General features: G+C 42.6%; 1 protein-coding gene across 4 annotated transcripts in view; it reads left to right on the top strand.

Annotated features, from left to right (window-relative positions):
* The window catches only part of LOC137375776 (serine/threonine-protein phosphatase 2A 55 kDa regulatory subunit B beta isoform), a 613,213-nt gene that overhangs the window by 365,652 nt on the left and 227,703 nt on the right, over window positions 1-19,858 (top strand). Inside the window, exon 1 of one of the 4 annotated variants that reach the window (XM_068043186.1) lies at window positions 846-924. The exons of the other annotated variants lie outside the window; for them this stretch is intronic. Coding sequence (XP_067899287.1) covers window positions 855-924 — 70 coding nt within the window. The 5' untranslated portion in view covers window positions 846-854. Of the gene's footprint in view, window positions 1-845; window positions 925-19,858 lie in introns of those variants that run through there. 4 annotated transcript variants of the gene reach the window in all.

Here is a 19,858-nt window from a genome sequence, read left to right on the forward strand (position 1 = left end):
TGGACAATGCCTGGTATCTGTTCACTACCGATAGATGGGAGGTTTATGTCCTCAACTTAATGCTGCTTGTTCTCTTTGGATTTCCCGCTGATTAAGTAGCAGTGAGGTTTTTTTTAATGAGTGCTCGCTGTGAACTCAGCTTAGTAGCATAGGCATGAGTAGGGGTAGCAGTTTCTACAGCGATGGCGGTGAATTAGCAATCCTCCAGTCTGTTGCTTGTGCTGAAATCCACCCCCAACTCCCTACTGCAGCTTGGAAGCAGTGTGAGTGAGAGAGTGGTTCTGATGCGGTTGGACACTGCCAAGCTGTATGGGAGGAGCCTGTGCTGATGCAGCATACGGCTCCAGCAGTCTCATGCAGCACTGTATAGAGAGAGGGGACTAACACTGAAGGTGCTGACGCATTTTCTCTGCCTGAAGTAACTACAGAATTTTAGTATTGAAATCCTCTCCCAGATGCTTGCCTGCTTCACACGCACTCGCACCTTTTGATTGGGTCCTGGGCTGGCTGATGCCAAAAGGCAAACTTTAAAACAGCGCTGGAATAATTGTCTGATTTTTTTTAAAATTTGCGCTTGAAGCATTTTTCTTATTTTAAAAGCCATTAAACAAAACGACACGCAGTGTGCGGGTCACACCAGAAGCATGTCCTGCTAGTGGGGCGTTTGGGACTGCGGAAGGAGCTATTCGGCCCTGTGCGTGTCTCTTTTTCATCTTCTTTGAAGGCTTTGACCGTGTTCAGCAGGTTTGGACTATGTCGCGCCGTGCGAGGCTCTCCCTCCTGTTCCACTAGGGCAATGGGATCGTGGAGACCTGTCTGCTTCATTTCCAATTCTCCAAGTAATCCGGCTGTAAATGGAGGAGGAGATTGACACCCGCAAAATCAACAACAGTTTTTTACGTGACCATAACTATGCAACTGAAGGTATTTACAGTCATTTAGCTCGGCTTGTTTATTTGTCTGTGTGTAATATGACTCTCTTTCTCTCTTTAAAAAAAATATTAATTGGTATTTTAGACCATTTGAGTAACAGTGCACCGAAATGAGTCCTGTTGCGGAATCAAATGATGTTTCACCACATCCTTGCCTGGTACTTAAGGAATATAAGTAAGAGGGCATAGGACAAGTGTGACTGAGTTAATATCGCAGTGCTGCAGAAATAGGGGACCGGGAATCGGTGAATGATTATTTTTTTCTTTAAAAAAACCGCACGCCTCTGGTTGGGGTCTACAAGAAAATATAGCTTTTAAGGCAAGGGATGGTGGGGAGGGGTAGGTTACTGAAATTGGTGATCCGCAGTTACGGGTAGGATTTCAAAGCACATATTGCTGATCTTGACATCCTTTAAAAGAAAAAAAAAATAAACTCCTTCATTATCTGTAAGGCAAATTGCAGTTATTCCATTAGCACAGATACCGGGTTATGTAACTCGATGAACCCGACTGGCCACTGTCCAGGTGAGATGGCATTCAGTATTAATCTTCCCTTTGCAGTGTAAATGCTCCCTTGGCACAATCCATATTTCAATGCTAGCATTATTTCTTCCTCTCTGTAGGTTACAAGCAATATGCATTTGTTTAAAGTCTTGACTGGGAGATGCACCTTTGCTGATAAATTAGACTTCAAAATACATGTTTGCTGTTTCATGAAAGGTCTATAAATACCTCAGACAACCCCCTGGAGTCATAGGGGAATGATCTGGAGGAAATCCTTGAATGACATAGGAGAAAAGGTTTGGAGGCCAACCTTTTTCCTATTGTTTAATCTCATGAAACTTTATTTGCCGTATATCTTTAAAGGCAATATTGTAACTTTTGACCTTTACATGTTGACCGCCTGAGCCTGCAGCATGAAATTTTCTCTTTCTTGGCTCAGGTGTCTTTCATTTGAACTCCCGCCATTCAGTTCAGTGAATTTATTGCTGTATTTTAACTGTTGAACTGAGGGGTTTTGGTCTTTATTTTTTTAAATCCCACTAAATAGAAAGGAAATGTAATGTTTCTAGATTTCATCTGAGGCCCTTCTATCGAACTGATCTGAGTGGGTGAGGGGTGCCTCTAGAGAGCACTGCAGACTTGTTGCCAATGACGATGGTTGTGCTCATGTATTCAGACACCCCTGTAACAGAGCTGCACTTAGAATTCATTTTAATGGATTGAAACATTATTATGGAATTTTATTTCCCCTGGCTGACATAACTGGTTATTTGTAGATACTAAAACCCGAATGTGGACCTTTTGGTATAGCGTCTATATGTAGACAGAACTGATTCACAATCGAAACAGATTCTGCCAGGCTCAAGTGGTGCAGTTAGGGATGACCTTACATTTCAAGCAATACATTAAGGATCAGTCATTGAAGGTGCTATGAGTACGTTTGCATCATAGGGCATCTGTATGTGTGAAAAATGGAGCCAGGTACCTCTTCATGTCCGTGTCACTGCATCATACAGTATTAAAAACAAACATGATTCCCTCTAAACCTGCACCCTCAACCTTGCATCTTGTCAACTCATAATTCAAAACGCAAAAATCTGAAGAGCAAAAATCAGTGTATAGTAGTCTTCTGAAAATATGAAATCATTTTTTGATGTACACTAATATTTGCTGCAGGCCCATGACATACTGAGAAAGAACCTGGGCATAACTGGGAAGGAATGCTTGTCTTACTGAGATACTTAAAGGGGGATTTACAGCATCTTCACTCCACAGCCCAGGCTATCTGTGTGCATTCTCGGAAAGGATTACGAATCCATGGCTAGGCCAATCAAGCTTGTTCCCTTTTTCTTTGGCTACTTCAAAGTAATTAGGAATAACTTGTGCAGAAATGGGGTGGATACAACTGTAGGCCTCTGTGGCTGACAGGTTTAATCCCCTGGGGGAAAAAAAACTGACGGTCCAGTTGTCCTGCTGCATAATTGATCATTTCTGACTATGATGCATGACTGTGCTCAGGAGGGAAAATTGGCAGTTTTATAAGGATTTGAACACTTGTGTTTAACTTTCTTATTTCATGAGATGTGGGTGTCGTTGGCAAGGCCAGCATTTGTTGCCCATCCCTAATTGCCCTTGAAAAGGTGGTGATCAGCTACCTTCTTGAACTGCTGCAGTTCATCTGGAGCGGGTACGACCACAGTGCTGGTAGGGAGGGAGTTCCAGAATTTTGATCCAGTTACAGTGAAGGAACTGAAAAAAGGAATAGAAAATTATGTTGAGATGGTTAAAGGGGTGGGAGGAGGCTTGTGCAAAGTATAAATGGCAGCATAGACAGTTGGGCCGAATGTCCTGTTTCTGTGCTGTAGACTCTACATAATTCTATATAAATGCCCTAGTAGCTTTTGGGGCTTAACCATCCAACTACAATCTGTTTTTCTTCAATTACCTACTTGATGGAAAGCACAGGAGTGGCAATGGCTAAATAATGGAGACAATTCATCAAAGACCTCTGGGCTGAAACTACATTCTTCCCCATATGCATTACTTAAAAAGCAATGTTGTCATTTTTCTGGAATGGTTTCTCACAACCTTTGAATAAAATGGGTAGTTAAATGTGCAGCATTTATTAATTGTTGTGGCATTAGATAATTACGCAGAGAGTTGCTGACCCTCTAGGATTGTCCTGGAGTCGCCAGGAATTCAAGATTAATCTCCAGGACACTACTGTGAGCAATCCAGGTTGAAAATCATAGCGGCGTTAAAAAAAAGTTTTTGTTTTCTTTAAATATTTACGTTCATTAGTTCTAAAAATATTGGAGATGGGAAGAAGCTGTTTGACTGACGATCTAAAATCATGCAGACAGGTAATGAAGGGTCTGTTTACTTTCCAATTGGCATGGAAAGGTGGGACACCACAAGGATGGAGGTGATGGACAACCAGTGGACGGAGTGTGGGGACAAGATATTTGGAGATGGGGAGCTCATGTGATGAAACCTCCAGGAATATGTTCAATCTGAGTTGGCAACTAATTTTGCAGCAGCATTTTAATGCAAAGTTGAGCCTAGCTTGCTTCCTTGCTTATTTTCAGTAGAGGAAGAGTGGGGGTTTTTTTTTTTTAGCCTAAAGCTACTAATTTAATGTGTAAATTCTAATATTATACAACTATCTTTGTTTATTTATCACGTAGTTCAGCAGAAGGGGTAGAAAATACAAATAGCTTCCAACAATCCAGGTTCATTTCTTTATCTCTTTGTTTCTTCCTCCTCAAACAAAATTAGGAAAATAAAGAATGGTGGTGCTTATATAATTGGATGAAAAGTTTGTATCTTTGATTCTTCTACATTTTTAAAAATTAGATTGCTGAAGAAAAGTCTATTTCCCCCATCTCTCCACCCCCCCCCCACCACCCGCACGTCTGATGAGCTCTAAAAGTAGAAAGAAAATCCTAAAACTAGAGTCCTAAATAGCTTCAAATTTTCACAAACCCACACTTTTAGCCTACCCACTTGAAAAGATTGGAATGTATCAACTCAGCCAATAATTGAAAATACCTTAACTGACATAAGAGCCAGAACATCAGTAAGCATTGACTGACCTTACCAACTACACTATTTTTTAGAATGATACAGCACAGAAGGAAACCATTCAGCCCATCGTACCTGTGCTAGATCTTTGAAAGTGCTATCCATTTTGTCCCACTCCCTTGCCCTTTCTTCCAAATTTCTTCTCCTTCAAGTATTTATCCAATTTCCTTTTGAAGGTGTTAGGAGCGAGCTGGGAGGAGTGCATTGTTTTTCTAGTTCCACTTCTCCATAGGTTACAACACATATTTACATTTTTTTCCCAGTTACTGATATGGTCAATCATTGACTATTATTATCCCAGAATGAAATGCACCAACCAGGTTTCTTTAATTAACAACAAAATTATCAGTTTATTATAGAATAAGTCCTAACCAATAATGAAGCAAAGCATTAACACATAGATTGAAATATGAATGTTCCCTTTTTAACTTAGCCCCTCACACACGCACGCACACACACACACACACACACACACATCGGTTTATCGAAAAAAGAGATTTACTCTTTAGAGCTTTATTATATAAAAAAAAAGAAAAAAATACTTTTGCCAAATACTTACCAATTCTTGAAAGAAAAAGAGAAGATCTGGCAAGGTCTCAGATGTCCTTTGTTTTTGTTTGGTGTGCCATATAGGCACAGACATCCACCACAGGGATCTTCCTTTTCAGGTGAGGTTGAAGATCACTTTGGGCAGGCTTTCCAGGAGAAGTGCAGCAACAAGGGTTTCGGGCAGGCCTTGCAGGAGGAATACAGCATCAATTTCTCTATTTCTTACACCTGCTTCTAAGAGCTTTTCAAAGAGCTGGAAAAGGCTGAGTTGGGGTTTGTTCTTGGCTGGTCGATACTTTTACTGCTTTTCAGAGCACTGTCCATACCCCAACTGCCTGTCCAAAGCGCAACCAAAGACATCTCGAGTCAAGCTTCCTATAAATCTTAAACTGTCACCTTTCTGTAAACATCTTCCCCAAGTCTAAAAAACCCCTGCTGGCTATTTACCTGAAAACAGGTGCCTTCCAGTAACTGTTGTTTATAAGCCAAGTCCAAAAGACCTTCTGATGACCTCTTTTTAAAAAAAACACAACGTTCCAGCATCTAGGGAATTTTTTTTCAGTTTTATAACACAAATCCTCAATTTAACAAAAAAAGGAAACAGTCTTAACAAAAGTAATTATTGAATCTCCTTCCATCGCCCTTTCAGGCAGTGAATTCCAAATTCTAACAACTTGCTGTGTAAAGAAAAACATTCATCTCACCCCTCTTTCATTTGCCAAGCATTTTAAATCTGTGTCCTGTAGTTACTTGACCCGTCTCCTTATTTACTCTAGTATGTAACCTGAAGAGCAATTGTAATCTGATCTCACCTATTAAGTTTTATGGAGACACAGATTCAAGAGAACAATATAATCTGTATTTAATGGCATAACATCCTGTCTTTATAAAATAACATATCACTTGACCTATTAAGCACAACACCGAGGGAGAGATATGTTAGATATGTTAAAGTGAGGCCTTCATTCCAATTCTTTTGGAAGTTAGGTTTGGCATAGGACTGGCATAAGCTTTCCTGAGGGATGGATCTCTTTTAAGCTACTTCTTCGAGGATTGATGGAGATCATACTGAGACACTTAGTGCATCGACAGGATGTACAGAAATTATGGCTGCATTGCAGCTTTCAACAGCGTTTCATACCAAATCCCTTCAATATGAAAAAATGATGCCACTGTAATGTAGAAATATACTTAATATTTGTGGATTAATTGAGTCTAGGTTTACTTGACTAATAAGTGCACTGCTGGCCAGCCTCCTACATTCTATTCTCCATAAACCTGAAGTCATCCAAAACTTTGCTGCTTGTGTCCTAACTCCCACCTCATTACAGCCTTTGTTCAAATGTGTACCAACGAGCTAAATTACAGAGGTGAGGCGAGATGAGGGTGACTGTCTTTGACAACAAGGCAGCATTTCACCGAGTGTAGCATTAAGGACCCCTAGCAAAATTGAAGTCAGTGGGAAACGGGGAAAACTCTTCACTGCTGGGAGTCATACCTAGCATAAGGAAGATGCTTGTGCTAGTTGGATACCATTCAGCCTCAGGACATCACTGCTGGAGTTCCTCAGGGTAGTGTCCTAGGCCCAACCATCTTCAGCTGCTTCATCAATGACTTTCCCTCTGTCATAAGGTCCGGAGTGGGGATGTTTGCTGAAAATTGCACGGTGTTCAGTACCATTTGCAACTCCTCTGATATTAAATCAGTCCATGCCCGTGTGCATCAAGACTGGACAACGTTTAGGCTTGGTCTAATAAGTGACAAGTTACATATGTGCCACACAAGTGCCAAGCAATGACCATATTCAACAAGAAAGAATCTAATTATCTCTCTTTGACGTTCAGTGGCATTACCATCGTTGAATCCCCCACCATGAACATCCTGGGCGTTACCATTGACCAGAAACTATGGACCTGCCATATAAATACTGTGGCTACAGTGGCTTGGAATTCTACGAGTAGTTCACCTTCTGACTCCCTAAAACCTGTCCACTATCTAAAAGGCACTAATCAGGAATGTGCTACAATACTCCCCACTTGTTTGGATGAGTGCAGCTTCAACAATGCTCAAGAAGCTCAACACAACCCAGGATAAAGCAGCCCACTTGATTGGCATCCCATCCACCACCTTAAACATTCACTCTCTCCACCACCAGTGCACAGTGATAGCAGTGTGTACCATCTGCAAGTTGCATTGCAGCAACTCGCCAAGGTTCCTTCAGCAGCACCTTTCAAACCTGTGATCTATACCACCTAGAAGAACAAGGGCAGTAGACGCATGGGAACATGTACACATTCCCCTCCAAGTCACACACCATCCTGACTTGGAACTATAGCACCGTTCCTTCACTGTCACCTGGGTCAAAATCCTGGAACTCGTTCCCTAATAGCACTGTGGATGCACCTACACCACACAGACTGCAGTGGTTCAAGAAGGTGGATCAGCACCACCTTCTCAAGGGCAATTAGCAATGGGAAATAAATGCTGAACTTGCTAGCGACACTCACATCCCAAAAATGAATAAAAAAAGAAGTCCTGTTCAGCCATCACCCCTGTGCTCACTGATCTACATTGGTTGCCAGTTAAGCAACACCTTGATTTTTTTTTTTCTTTTTAAATTTTCATCTTGTTTTCAAATCCCTCCATGGCCTCGCCCCTCCCTATCTCTGTAACCTCCTCTAGTACCCTTTGAGATATCAGTGCTCCTTTAATTCTGACCATTTGAACACCCTCAATATTCATCACTCCATCTTTGGTGGCTGTACTTGCAGCTGCCAAGGTCCTAAGCTGTAGAATTCCCTCCCTAAACCCCTCTGCCTCTCTACCTCTCTTTCCTCCTTTAAGACACTCCTTAGAATCTACCTGTTTGAGCAATACTCCATTTGTGACTCGGTATCAAATTTCATTTTATAATGCCCTGTGAAGCACCTTGGGATGTTTCACTATGTTAAAGGTGCTATATGAATACAAGTTGTTGCTGCTGTTTCTGACTTAAGATTGCATTTTCAAGAGTGGATAGTAAGCAACAGATAAGAGTATCTTTAGACTGAAGGAAGAGACTGGAATCTAAGGGGAAGATTTTAAAAAGCAAAGCAAAAGTGAAAATCTGAACTGTGGGGGTGCAGACATTGCTTTGTCTACTTGTGTAATGCAGTTTGCATAGGATCTGTGCATAATGTTGTGATGTAAAGCAGTCCAAATGTACATATGAACACGAATAAAAAGTCAGACAGCAGTAGACCATCTGATCCATTCAGCCTGCCCCGCAACATCCAAAACTACGGGATCTCCTGAAAGGGCCAAACCGCAGATTAAAAAACCAGGCCAAATAAGGGGAAAAGATCTGGGAAATGACTTTCCAACCCGCTCAGGCAATCAAAACTCTTCCAGGAGATCACCTTGGACCTATTTAAGCTTTTAATTAAAAAATCTCAAAATTGAAGTTTTTTGGAATGAAAAACTGTTAAACTTTTCCGATTTTCCCTGTTTCCTGTTAAACATGCTTAGAGATTTCTCTGTCCACAAAAACCCTATTGATTAGTGAGTCAGTATTTAGAGGACATAGCTTTAAGGTCATCACAACAAGAACAGAGAGAGGAGAAGTAAGGAGAATTTTGTTTTAGACAGAGGGCTGTGAGGACGAAGAATGCGCTGCCAGAAACAGTGGTGGAAGCAGACTCCAAAATAGCTTTTAAAATGGAAGTGAATAAATATTTAAGGAAGAAAAAACTAAAAGGGAAGAGACCAAGACTAAGGGCTGAATTTTACCTGCCCCCTTGACATTGGGAGTCGTGGGAGGGGGGTGCAGAAAATGCCTCCAGGAGAGGCCCGCCATGGGCCTTGATGCTGGCCCCGCCCCATATTACCGCCGGCGGTGAGGCCTCGTGGCACCCCCCCACCCCGCCTCTCGGCGCTGGGGCCGAAATTTCAATATGTTAATAAATGGTAATCAATGAATTCATGACTTACCTGCTGCTGCTGGCTGTCCCGCACCAATATTGAGGTAAGTTGCCAGGACTCCCATGCCTTCGGATCTCTGTTCGAGGTGGAGTACTGGTTGGGTGGGGACAGCAGGTAAGTTTTCAGGGTGGTGTGGGAGAGCGGAGTTAAACGTTTTCGAATGGTCTAGGGGGTGATGGGAAGGGGTAAAGTTCATGGTGTATAAACGTTTTGGTCGGGGGGGGGGGGAGGTCAGGATCACAAGGTAAGTTTTTTGGAGCGGAAAGGGCAAATATAACTTGTTTGATCATTGGGCGGGTGGGAGAGGGGCTTGAATCGTCTATTAAATTTTTTGAATTAAATTTATAATTGCTATAATTTTAAAAATTCAAATTCATTGGAAGGGCTTGAAGCCCTTTAAAAATGGTGCCTGCGCAGTGGCGCTAGACACCATTACCGGGGACGGGATTGCCCACCCCTTCCACTTCGTGGAATGGTGGTCCGTCCCAGGCATGCAAATGAGCCGTCGTGTATAATATCGCAGCAGCTCCGCGGAGTAAAAGCCGTGCGTGCAGGCCGCCATCTCAGAAGCTAGCTGCTGAGATCGGCGGCGAGCTAGTAAAATTCAGCCCTAAGTGGATAGTTGTTTCAAAGAGCCAGTGCAGTTGTTATCATCTGAATGGTCTCCTCCTGTGCTATAAAATTTATGGGCACTGGGAGTGATATAATTGAAGGACTTTTTTCAAAGAAATGGAAGGATAAGTTAAAAAAGATAAGGAAAATAATGAGTGAATGCCTGACAGCTGTTTGAAGTACTTGTACTTCTTTAAACTCAGAATCTAGCCTGCACAACCATTGACAACAGCCCTGCTACATTCCCAAGACCATTTAAACAGGTTAAAGCAAAACTGCCAAACCTGGCACACCTGCGTCCAGAAGGCCTGCTGACTGCACTACATAACAAAATCATGTGCTACTTTGAATTTACTGTTTTTCTTATGCAAGGCTAACAGGACTAAGCAGTGCTTTCCACTGACTGGTATTTTAGAATTAATTTCTAGTAATTGCATTTTGATGGTGCTTCTGTGTCGAGGCCTTGAGCCAAGTTTAATGAGCAGCATTGTCCCCTCTGGGTCTCTTTTACAAATGCCTCTCTGTGTTGGTGTTGTGTTTTGGCTTTTTCATTTTTTTGGCAACAGCCGTATCTTTGCAGAATTGAAACGGTTGTGGACTTGAAGAACTTTGGTCTAGCAGATGGGTCAACATTTATTCCTGTGTTCAAAATTCTGAGCTGTTTTTTCCTCTTCAGCAGAATCTCCCAATGATCACCCTTTCACTTGAGTTAGATATACTTGTATTTTATTTTTATTTTATTTAGAGATACAGCAATGAAGCAGGCCCTTCGGCCCACCGAGTCTGTGCCGACCAACAACCACCCATTTGTACCAATCCTACATTAACCCCATATTCCCTACCACATCCCCACCATTCTCCTACCACCTACCTACACTAGGGGCAATTTACAATGGCCAATTTACCTATTAACCTGCAAGTCTTTGCCTGTGGGAGGAAACCGGAGCACCCGGCGGAAACCCACACGGTCACAGGTCGAACTTGCAAACTCGGCACTGGCAGTAGCCAGAACTGAACCCGGGTCGCTGGAGCTGTGAGGCTGCGATGCTAACCACTGCGCCACTGTGCCGCCACAGCTATGTAATTCATTGTAAGATAAAATCTGAAACATAATGCACAATATATATGGTTCAGTGAAATATCATGTATTCTCTTTTGGTTGGAGGGAAGAGGAGAATATTTTCTTTCAAAGAATTCAAAAGCATTTACAGCACATAAACAGGCCATTCAGCCCAACACATCCATGTCGGTATTTATGCTCCACATGAACCTCCTTCCACCTTACTTCATCTCAACCCATCAGCATACTCTTCTATTCTTTTCTCCCTCATGAAACCAGCAGGATCAGGTTATACCTTTTGGAAAAGGATGAACAGGCTGGTTTTCTTTTCTCTTGCATAGTATAAATGCATTTAAGGACAGGCTAGATAAGCATATGAAGGAGAAGGGAGTAGAGGGTTATACTATTACAGTTAGCTGAGCAAAATTAGAAATGTAGAAACATAGAAAAATAGGAGCAGGAGTAGGCCATTCGGCCCTTTGAGCCTGCACCACCATTCAATACGATCATGGCTGATCATCCACATTCAGTACCCTGTTCCCGCTTTCTCCTGTATCCCTTGATCCCTTTAGCCCTAAGAACTATACCTAACGCTTTGTTGAATATACTTAATCATTTGGACTCAACTGCTTTCTGTGGTAGAGAATTCCACAGGTTCACCACTCTCTGGTGAAGAAACCCCTCCTCATCTCAGTCCTAAATGGCTTACCCCTTATCCTTAGACTGCGACCCCTGGTCCTGGACTCCCCCACCATCGGGAACATCCTTCCTGCATGTAGTCTGTCCAGTCCTGTTAGAATTTTGTAGGTTTCTATGAGATCCCCTCTCATTCTTCTGAACTCTAGCGAATACAAGCCTAATCGACCCAATCTCTCTTCATACGTCAGTCCTGCCATCCCAGGAATCAGTCTGGTGAACCTTCGCTGCACTCGCTCCATAGCAAGAACATCCTTCCTCGGGTAAGGAGACCAAAACTGCACACACTACTCCAGATGTGGTCTTACATTCATCCACATTATACATCTGCCATGTATTTGCCCACCCACTCAACCTGCCCAAATCACACTGGAGCTTCTCTGCATCCTCCTCACAGCTCACACTCCCACCCAGCTTTGTGTCGTCTGCAAACTTGGATATATTACACTTAATTCCCTCATCTATATCATTAATATAGATTGTGAATAGCTGGGGTCCTAGCACTGATCCCTGCGGTACCCCACTAGTCACTGCCTGCCACCCAGAAAAAGACTCATTTATTCCAACTCTTTGTTTCTCGCCTGCCAACCAGTTCTCTATCCATGTCAGTACCTTACCCCCAATCCCATGTGCTTTAATTTTGCAAGCTAATCTCTTTTGTGGGACCTTATCGAAAGCCTTCTGAAAGTCCAAATACATCAAATCCACTGGCTCTCTCTTATCCATTCTACTAGTTACATCCTCAAAAAATTTTGTAGATTTGGAAACATGATTTCCCTTTCATAAATCCATGTTGACTTTGTCCAATCCTGTCATTGTTTTCCAAGTGCTCTGCTATTACATCTTTTATAATGGACTCTAGCATTTTCCCCACTACTGATGTCAGGCTAACCAGTCTATAATTCCCTGTTTTCTCTCTACCTCCTTTTTTAAATAGTGGGGTTACATTAGCTACCCTCCAATCCATTGTAACTGTTCCAGAGTCGATAGAATTTTGAAAAATGACCAGCAATGCATCTACTATTTCTAGGGCCACTATCTTAAGTACTCTGGGTGTAGATTATCAGGCCCGGGGGATTTATCGGCCTTCAATCCCATCAATTTCCCTAACGCCATTTCCCTCCTACTACTGATTTCATACAGTTCTTCCTTCTCACTAGACCCTATGTTCCTCAACATTTCTGGGAGTTAATTTGTGTCCTCCTTTGTGAAGACAGAACCAAAAGGGTATGTATTGCAAAGGCCAGTGGCAGGCTGGAAGATTGGGAAACTTTTTTAAAGATCAACAAAGCGTTACTAAAAAAGTAATAAAAAGAGCAAAGGTAAATTATGAAAGAAAACTAGCGCAGAATATAAAAACAGATAGCAAAAGCTTCTGTAAGTATATAAGAGATAAGAGAGTTGCTAAAGTGAATGTTGGTTCCTTGGAGGATGAGACTGGGGAGTTAATAGAGGGGAACACAGATATGGCGGAGACACTAAATCAGTATTTTGCCTCAGTTTTCATGGTGGAGGACACTAGTACCATCCCAATAGTAAGAGTTAATGCAGAGGTGATAAAAAGAGAGGCACTTAGAAAAATTATCAGTAGGAAAAAAGTACTGAGCAAACTATTGGGATTGAAGGCAGACAAGTCCCCTGGGCCTGATGGCCTACATCCTCGGGTCTTAAAGGAAGTGGCAGCGGAGATAGTGGATCCATTGGTTATAATATTCCAAAATTCCCTGGATGCGGGAAAGGCTCCAGTGGATTGGAAAAAAGCTAATATTTCTTATTCAAAAAGGGAGGGAGGCAGAAAGTAGGAAAATATAGACAAGTTAGTTTAACATGTCATTGGGAAATTGTTAGAATCCATTATTAAGGAAGTAATAATAGGACATTTAGAAAGTCAAAACGCAATCCATCAGAGTCAACATGGTTTTATGAAGGGTAAATTGTGTTTGACTAATTTGCTAGAGTTCTTCGAAGCTGTGACAAGCAAAGTGGATCGTGGGGATCCTGTAGACGTAGTATATCTGGACTTCCAGAAGGCATTTGATAAGGTGTCGCACAAAAGGTTAATACACAAGGTAAAATCACATTAGGTTAGGGGCTATTTATTAGCTTGGATAGAGGATTGGCTAACCAAAAGAAAACAGAGAGTTGGGATAAATGGGTCTTTTTCTGGTTGGCAAGATGTAACTAGTGGGGTGCCACAGGGTTCGGTCCTTGGACCCCAACTATTTACAATCTGTACTAATGACATGGTTGCAGGGATAGAAGGTACTATAGCCAAATTTGCAGATGACCCTAAAATAGGTGGGATAGTAAGTTGGAATAAAGAAATAAGAAATTTACAAATGGATATGGATAGGCTAGGTGAATGGGCCAAAATTTGGCAAATGGAGTTGAACGTGGATAAGTGTGAGGTTATCCATTTTGGTCGGAAGAATAGAAAGGCAAATTATTATCTAAATGGAGAGAAACTTCAGAGTGCTTCAGTGCAGAGTGATTTGGGTGTCCTCGTGCATGAATCGCAGAAAACTAGTATGCAGGTACAACAGGTAATAAGGAAGGCAAATGGAATTTTGGCATTTAGTGCTAAAGGAATAGAATGTAAAAGTAGGGAAGTGTTGCTGCAACTGTACGAGGCATCAGAGAGACCGCACCTGGAGTATTGCGTACAGTTTCGGTCCCCTTACTTGAGGAGGGATGTAGTTGCATTGGAGGTAGTTCAGAGGAGGTTCACTAGATTGATTCCAGGAATGAGGGGTTTGTCTTATGAAGAGAGATTGAGCAGTTTCAGCCTATACTCTCTAGAGTTTAGAAGAATGAGAAGAGATCTAATTGAGGTATATAAGATAATTAAGGGGATTGGCAAAGTAGACGTAGAGAGGATGTTTCCTCTTGTGGGGAATCTAGAATGAGAGGTCATAGTTTTAGGATAAGGGGTAGCAGATTTAAAACAGAGATGAGGAGAAATTACTTCTCTCAAAGGGTTGTGAGTCTGTGGAATTCACTACCCAAGAGTGCGGTAGATGCTGCAACATTGAGTAAATTTAAGGAGGAGATAGACAGATTTTTAATTAGTAAAGGGTTGAAGTGTTATGGAGAACGGGCAGGAAAGTGGAGTTGAGGCCGAGATGAGATCAACCATGATCGTATTGAATGGCGGAGCAGGCTCGAGGGGCTGGATTGCCTACTCCTGCTCCTAGTTCAGATGTTCTTTTAATTGGTCTGCCATTTCTTTGTTCCCCATTATAAATTCCCCGTTTCTGACTGTAAGGGACCCACATTTGTCTTCACTGATCTTTTTCTCTTCACATATCTGTAGAAGCTTTTACAGTCAGTTTTTAATGTTCTCTGCAAGCTTACTCTCATATTCTATTTTCCCCTTAATCAATCCCTTTGACCTCCTTTGCTGAATTCTAAACTGCGCACAATCCTCAGGTTTTCTGCTTGTTCTGGCCATTTTATATTTCTCCTCCTGGGATCTAATAGTATCCCTAACATCTTTTGTAAGCCACAGTTGAGCCACCCTTCCTGTTTTATTTTAGCGCCGGACAGGAATGAACAATCGTTGTAATTCATCCATATGCTCTTTAAATGCTAGCCATTAGGAGGAGGCTTGAATGGTGTAGAGCTGCATGGTCTCTTTATATGCTTTATATTTTATGTACATCTATGTAATCTAGCTTCCCCTTAAGCCTCCATGCTATTCACCTCAACTACTCCTTGTGGTTCCACACTCTAACCACTGTCTGGGAAAATAAGTTTTACTGAATTTCTGATTGGATTTATTAGTGATTGTTTTATATTTATGACCTTAAGTTTTGCATTGTTCCACAGGTTGAAATATCTTCTTTGTCTAACTTGTCAAACCCTTTTGTAAACCCGATTAGGGGACCCCTCAGCCTTTTCTAGAGAAAAGAGCCCATTAGAATGGAGCTAAGTGCAGTACAGTGGTTATGTTACTGGACTAATAATCTAGAGAAACTGAATTCAAATCTCAGCATGACCATTTGAGAATTTTAGTTCAGTTTTTTAAAAAATAAAGCTTTTTAAAAAAAAAAAAAAAAATCTGAATTGTTGTGAACACCCAATTGACTCACTAATGCTCTTCAGGGAAAGAAACCAGCTGTCTTAACCCAGTCTAGCCTATATGTGTCTTCAGTGTCACATCATTGTGGTTGACTCTTAACTGCCATCTGAAGTGGTCTGGTTGTGTAAAGTTGGACTGAAACAGTTCAAGTAGGCAGCCCAAGGAAACTAGGGAGGGCAGTAAATGCTGGCCTTGCTACTGATGCCCATGAGAATTAAGAAAAACATAACTTCAGCTTCAACAGAAATGTTCATAATTGGTTGGAAGGTAAGAAACAGAGATTGGGATAAAGGGAATGTTCTGTGATTGGCAGGAGATGACGGATGTTGTTTCCATGGATCTATACTGGGCCTCTGCTTTTCACCATATATATTAATGACTTAGATGAATGAATAGAGAGTTGCATATCCATGTTTACGGATGCTACTAAGTTAGGGCACACTAAGTTGTATAGAAGGGAGCAGAAAACAGCATGGAGAAAAGGCACATAGATAAAGTGAATGGACAAAAATATGGCAGGTAGAGTTCAAAGTGGAAAAGTGTACAATTATCCACTTTAGAACAAAGAAAGACAAATATGTTTTTAATGGTGAGAGAATAGGAACTATGGAAGGGCAAAGGGATTTAGGTGTCCATGTACACAAATGGCTGAAAGCTAGTGCACAGGTACAAGAAATAATCAAAAAGTCTACTGGAATGTTGGCCTTTATCTTAAGAGGGTTGGAATTCAAAATTGAGGAAGTTCTGCTTCAGTTGTATAGCGTCTTAGTCAGACCACATCTGAACCGTGTTCAGTTTTGGGGCATTGAATCTCAGGAAAGATATATTGGCCTTGGAAGGGGTGTAACTCAGATTCACCAGAATGGCACTAGGGCTTTAAAGGGTTAATTTCTGAGAACAGGTTTTATAACCTTCCCTTAGGTTGTTTAGACTGAGGGGTGATCTAATTGAGGTATTTAAAATGATGGAGATTCAATAGGGATTGATACAGAGAAACAGTTTCCTCTGTGAGGGAGATTGTGCCCATCTTAAAATTAGGGCGAGGTCAATCAGTGCTGAAATTAGGTGGTACTACTTTACACAAAAGGAAGTGGAAATCTGGAACACTCCCACCAAAAGGCTGAGGGTGCTAGGGATCAATTGAAAATTTCAAGACTGAGATCAATAGATTTTATTCTTGGATAAAGAGGCTATTGCACAAAATTAGGATTCAAGGTATTGGGGGTAATATATTAGCATGGTTTGAGGATTGGTTAACAGATAGAAAACAGAGGGTTGGAATAAACGGAATATGTTTGGGTTGGTAGGCTGTAACTTGCAGGGTACCACAAGGCTTAGTGCTTGGGCCTCAGCTATTTATAATCTATTATTAATGACTTAAATGAGGGGACTGAGTGTCATATACCCAAGTTTGCTGACAATACAAAGTTAGGTAAGAAGGTAAGCAGTGAGGAAGATGCAAAGAGGCTGCAAAGGGAAAAAGACAAGTTAAGTGAGTGGACAGGAACATAACAGATGGAATACAATGTGGGGAAGTGTGAAGTTATCCACTTTGGAAGGAAACAGAAAAGCAGAACCTTTTTTATGTGGGAAATTTTTGGTATTCAGAAAGACCTGGGTTTACACAAATCACAAAGTTAGCATGTAGGTACAGCAACCAATTAGAAAAGCAAATGAATTAGAGTGTGATTAAAGACGTCTTACTGGAATTGTGTAGGGTTTTGGTAAGACCACATCTGCAGTACTGTGTATAGTTTGATTTCCTTGTTTAAGGAAGGGTATACTTGCCTCAGAGGGAGTGCACTGAAGGTTCTCGAGACTGGTTCCTGAGATGAGAGAATTGTCCTAGGAGAAGAGATTGCATAGACTAGGCCTATATTCCCTAGCATTTAGAAGAAAAGGTGATCTCATTGAAACACATAAAATTCTTAAGGGGCTTGATAGAGTAGATGCTGGGAAGATGTTTTCCCTGGCTGGAGAGTCTAGAATTAGGATTTATTTCGAGATACAGCACTGAAACAGGCCCTTCAGCCCACCGAGTCTGTTCCGACCAACAACCACCCATTTATACTAATCCTACATTAACACCATATCCTCTACCACATCCACACCTTTCTCCGACCACCTACCTACATTAGGGGCAATTTACAATGGCCAATTTACCTATCAACCTGCAAGTCTTTGGCTGTGGGAGAAAACCGGAGCACCCGGCGGAAACCCACGCAGTCACAGGGAGAACTTGCAAACTCCGCACAGGCAGTACCCAGAACTGAAACCGGGTCGCTGGAGCTGTGAGGCTGCGGTGCTAACCACTACGCCACTTTAAAATTCTCCAACCTAGGGAGCTTTTTTTAAAAATTCATTCATGGGATGAGGGCATCACTGGCTATGCCAGCATTTATTGCCCATCCCTAATTGCCCTTGAGAAGGTGGTGGTAAACTGCCGCCTTGAACCGCTGCAGTCTATGTGAGGTAGGTATACCCACAGTGTTGTTACGAAGGGAGTTCCAGGATTTTGACCCAGTGACAGTGAAGGAATGGCGATATAGTTCCAAGTCAGGATGGTGTGTGACTTGGAGGGGAACTTGCAGGTGGTGATGTTCCCATGCATCTGCTGCTCTTGTCCTTCGAGGTGGTAGTGGTCACGGGTTTGGAAGGTGCTGTCGAAGGAGCCTTGGTGCGTTGCTGCAGTGCATCTTGTAGATGGTACACGCTGCTGCCACTGTGCGTCGGTGGAGGAAGTGAATGTTTGTGGATGGTGTGCCAGTCAAGCGGGCTGCTTTGTTCTGGATGGTGTCGAGCTTCTTGAGTGTTGTTGGAGCTGCACCCATCTAGGCAAGTGGAGAGTATTCCATCACACTCCTGACTTGTGCCTTGTAGATGGTAGACAGGCTTTGGGAGTCAGGAGGTGAGTTACTCGCCGCAGGATTCCTAGCCTCTGACCTGCTCTTGTAGCCATGGTATTTATATGACTACTCCAGTTCAGTTTCTGGTCAATGATAGCCCCTAGGATGTTGATAGTGGGGGATTCAGCGATGGTAATGCCATTGAATGTCAAGGGGAGATGGTTAGATTCTCTCTTGTTGGAGATGGTCATTGCCTGGCACTTGTGTGGTGCAAATGTACTTGCCACTTATCAGCGCAAGCCTGGATATTGTCCCGGTCTTGTTGCATTTCTACACGGACTGCTTCAGTCTTTGAGGAGTTGCAAATGGTGCTGAACATTGTGCAATCATCAGCGAACATCCCCACTGCTCACCTTATGATTGAAGGAAGGTCATTGATGAAGCAGCTGAAGATGGTTGGGCCTAGGACACTACTCTGAGGAACTCCTGCAGTGATCTCCTGGAGCTCAGATGATTGATCTCCAACAAGCACAACCATCTTCCTTTGCGCTAGGTATGACTCCAGCCAGCGGAGGGTTTCCCCCCTGATTCCCATTGACTCCAGTCTTGCTAGGGCTCCTTGATGCCACACTCGGTCAATTGCTGCCTTGATGTCAAGGGCAGTCACTCTCACCTCACCTCTTGAGTTCAGTTCTCTTGTCCATGTTTGAACCAAGGCTGTAATGAGGTCAGGAGCTGAGTGGCCCTGGCGGAACCCAGACTGAGCATCACTGAGCAGGTTATTGCTAAGCAAGTGCTGCTTGATGGCACTGTTTATGACACCTTCCATCACTTTACTGATGATTGAGAGTAGGCTGATGGGGCAGAATTGGCCGGGTTGGATTTGTCCTGCTTTTTGTGTACAGGACATACCTGGGCAATTTTCCACATTGCAGGGTAGATGCCAGTGTTGTAGCTATACTGGAACAGCTTGGCTAGGGGCGCAGCAAGTTCTGGAGCACAGCTCTTCAGTACTATTGCTGGAATATTGTCAGGACCCATAGCCTTTGCAGTATCCAGTACCGTCAGTCGTTTCTTGATATCACGCGGAGTGAATCGAATTGGCTGAAGTCCGGCATCTGTAATGCTGGGGACTTCAGGAGGAGGCCGAGATGGATCATCAACTCGGCACTTCTGGCTGAAGATTGTTGCAAATGCTTCTGCCTTATCTTTCGCACTGATGTGCTGGGCTCCCCCATCATTGAGGATAGGAATATTTGTGGAGCCAGCTCCTCCAGTTAGTTGTTTAATTGTCCACCACCATTCACGACTGGATGTGGCAGGACTGCAGAGCTTAGATCTGATTCGTTGGTTATGGGATCGCTTAGCTCTGTCTATTGCTTGCTGCTTCTGCAGTTTGGCATGCAAGTAGTTCTGGGTTGTAGCTTCACCAGGTTGACACCTCATTTTGAGGTATGCCTGGTGCTGCTCCTGGCATGTCCTCCTGCACTCTTCATTGAACCAGGGTTGGTCTCCTGGCTTGATGGTAATGGTA

The sequence above is a fragment of the Heterodontus francisci genome, chromosome 12 (genome assembly GCF_036365525.1).
Source record: "Heterodontus francisci isolate sHetFra1 chromosome 12, sHetFra1.hap1, whole genome shotgun sequence".
Lineage (NCBI taxonomy): Eukaryota > Metazoa > Chordata > Chondrichthyes > Heterodontiformes > Heterodontidae > Heterodontus > Heterodontus francisci.